Below are 2,789 nucleotides of genomic sequence, written 5' to 3'. Positions count from 1 at the left end.
GTGTGTGGAGAAAAATAGCTTGATTTGAAAAAATAGGCCAAGGACACTCAAAATCAATCCCATAGTGTGTGAAAGTTGAAGAACCTGGAATCGATATTTGCCACGCTATTGCCCCACATAATAATATACTAGAGGTTGATAAAATGGGAAGTAATTGTGATGTAGATATTTTAAAACTTTAAAAGGGAGAGAAATACTCACATCTCTGAATCTCAAGAAGATCACGTAAAAAAAAGATTGTTAATTCCGCAGTCAATTCATTTTGTATAGCCGGTTTCCAATTGGCGTTCTAGGAATACGCTCACTCTCTCGGAAAAGAGTAATACGTTAGTCTTCTTCTTCGCTTTTTCGGTAGTTGGACGTCGCGTCTTTGACCGTTCAGAAAGAAATCCCTTATCTTTTACCCTTCTTCCTACCTGCTGCCTGTGTTGCTTTCGTTCCTATCAATCCATTATGTCATGCTCCCCAATCATTTTGTTGCAGCTTTTCCTCTCTTGCCTTTAATCTTTGCTTCCAGTTTAAACGTTTATGTTTCTCGAGTGATCCATTGCGTTTGATATGTCTAAAGTAGCTCAGTTGCAGTTGCAGTTCCGGAGAAGTATTGGTGTTTATATAAATCTATTTGTTTTTGAGTACTTCTTCATTATTATTTTCTGTGTCCAGGATGTCTTTAGAGTTCTTTTTCATCATTAATTATTTAATTCCTGCTGGGCTGGGAATTGTAAGACAAAAGATAAAGAAAAAAATTTACAGAACAATTTTAGGAAAGCCAGCAAGATCTCTTGATATAATTTTACTAGAATTAAATAAATGTATAACACCACAAATATAAAAAAGATATCACGCAGCGACAGATATTTACCTCCAAAAACAAAGAAAGAAAGATATAAAAGAAGATTTTTACCATCTAGCATAAGGCTATTGTTAGAATAAGCACAAAGTGTATTGCTCTTTAGAGTATGTATTTATATAACTCCAGAGTCTTGTTATGAAATTCCTGCATGTAGTTGTAAGATGCATTTGATGTGATATGTACATTTTGTCAGCTTTACTTCTCTTTTCATTTTGAATTTTAATGAATGTAATATATAATTAATTTTTTGTGTGTGTATGCCTGCAGTGTTTTTACGGTCCTGTGCAGCCACGAAAAATTTCCCTCTGGGATATTAGAGTATTATCTTATCTTATCTATCTTACAGTTGCGAGCGCGTAAAACACTTACTAAAAGATCTCCTCTCTACCCCATATTTGATGGGTATAAGCTAGAACCTTCAATTACAACCATACTTTATTACGAAATTCTGTCCTGACTATTAGTCCTTTTCATTCAAAGTACTCTTTTGTTCATGGTGTAATGTGCATATCGTCATTGATTGTGTTGTGATAGTGCAAGTATAAGTGGCTGCTTACTTGTTAGCATCGAACCGTGTGTTTTGATGTTTGTTCACTTGTAAATTGTATTTTGTGGTAAGATGAAAGTATTGTAAAGCGCATGGAGCGTTATTGTATGGGAGTGGATACAACATAAATTATGACATGAGTTTAATACAAATCTCGCGCAGAGTATGAAAAACATAAACTTTCATGCAAAGAAGTCCATAACTCTCAATTTTTAAAAGGTTTTAATAATGCTAAACAAAGAACAACTAGTTTGCTTTTTGAATTATTGCTTTGTACTCTCAAAAAGCGTTATGTATTATCGGGAAAGCCCCATTCTGCTTTAGAAGGCATACCTCAGATCAATCAAAATCATTCTTTGTGACAAATAGACACAAAACTCAAAGCACAAAGTATATGAAAGGCAAAGATAAAAGAGTTCTTCCTTTGACGCTTGGTCATCAAAGGGTATCTTTTAATTATTATTACTCTTCACTACTTACAAAGTCGATTTTAGTATGACCATCACACATTAAACATAGTTTTGATTTAGATTTTTGTTTCTACTTGTCTTTAATTAACCATCCCATCGAGTCGCATCAAGAGGTCACGAGGCGATCCACACTGTACTTGTCAGCCACGAAATCCTGAGGAGGGAGCGGAATGAGGGTCTTAAAAAAACTTAGTTATAGTAAGAATCTTGTAGCACTTACAACACACTATGGTCATATAAGTGCCGAAGATTAAAGTAGATTAGAGGTGTTGCGAGAGATTAACGTACATAAAAAAAAGTAAGAAGAACGATAAGGACAATAGATGTTTGATAGGAAAGAAGGAGCGAACCACACCAGAGCACCGGTCAAACACCCACTCTTAAAGATACATTCTGTAAGTCAGCATGGCATTTTCTATGGAGCAAGATAAAGAGTATGAGTGTTGGTAAAGAGAAACAAATCAGCATAATACATTAATAACCTTTATCTAGTTCTGGAAAAGGGAAAGACGTAGAGTCGGAAATAACAGAGAAATAGTATTATTACCTTGCCATTGGCGTCCATTCCCCAGCCCACAGGAATCTGTTGGCCCAGCCTGTCTTTGATTTCGACATAAAAGAAAATTATGAATGAAAAATCCTTACTCTAAAACCAAACTACTGTACCGTTCAGTTGCATCAGCTTGAAGTAATTCTGATGCCACGGCACAAATCAGTTGAAATGACAAATCAACCCGCTAGAATCGTAACTTGGTTACAGTGTCTAGAAAAGGCATGAAACTTGAAACAATGCTCGTATATTCAGATATCAGTAGATGACATAACAAAGTCTTAGTTTTTAGAGATTTTAATAGGTGTATCTCCTGACAGCATTATCTGAATTCAATTTGTCAAATTATAGTGCACATAATATGGTCTT

General features: G+C 35.1%; 1 protein-coding gene across 1 annotated transcript in view; it reads right to left on the bottom strand.

Moving 5' to 3' along the window:
* LOC101851923 (uncharacterized oxidoreductase YjmC) overlaps positions 1-2,789 on the bottom strand; it is a gene marked incomplete at its 5' end in the record, with an annotated part of 20,837 nt that overhangs the window by 8,061 nt on the left and 9,987 nt on the right. The window contains 1 exon segment of the mRNA XM_035973972.1: positions 2,418-2,483. Coding sequence (XP_035829865.1) covers positions 2,418-2,483 — 66 coding nt within the window.

This window comes from Aplysia californica, unplaced genomic scaffold, assembly GCF_000002075.1.
Source record: "Aplysia californica isolate F4 #8 unplaced genomic scaffold, AplCal3.0 scaffold00039, whole genome shotgun sequence".
In the NCBI taxonomy this organism is placed as follows: domain Eukaryota; kingdom Metazoa; phylum Mollusca; class Gastropoda; order Aplysiida; family Aplysiidae; genus Aplysia; species Aplysia californica.
This window is presented reverse-complemented; position numbering and strand designations above follow the sequence as displayed.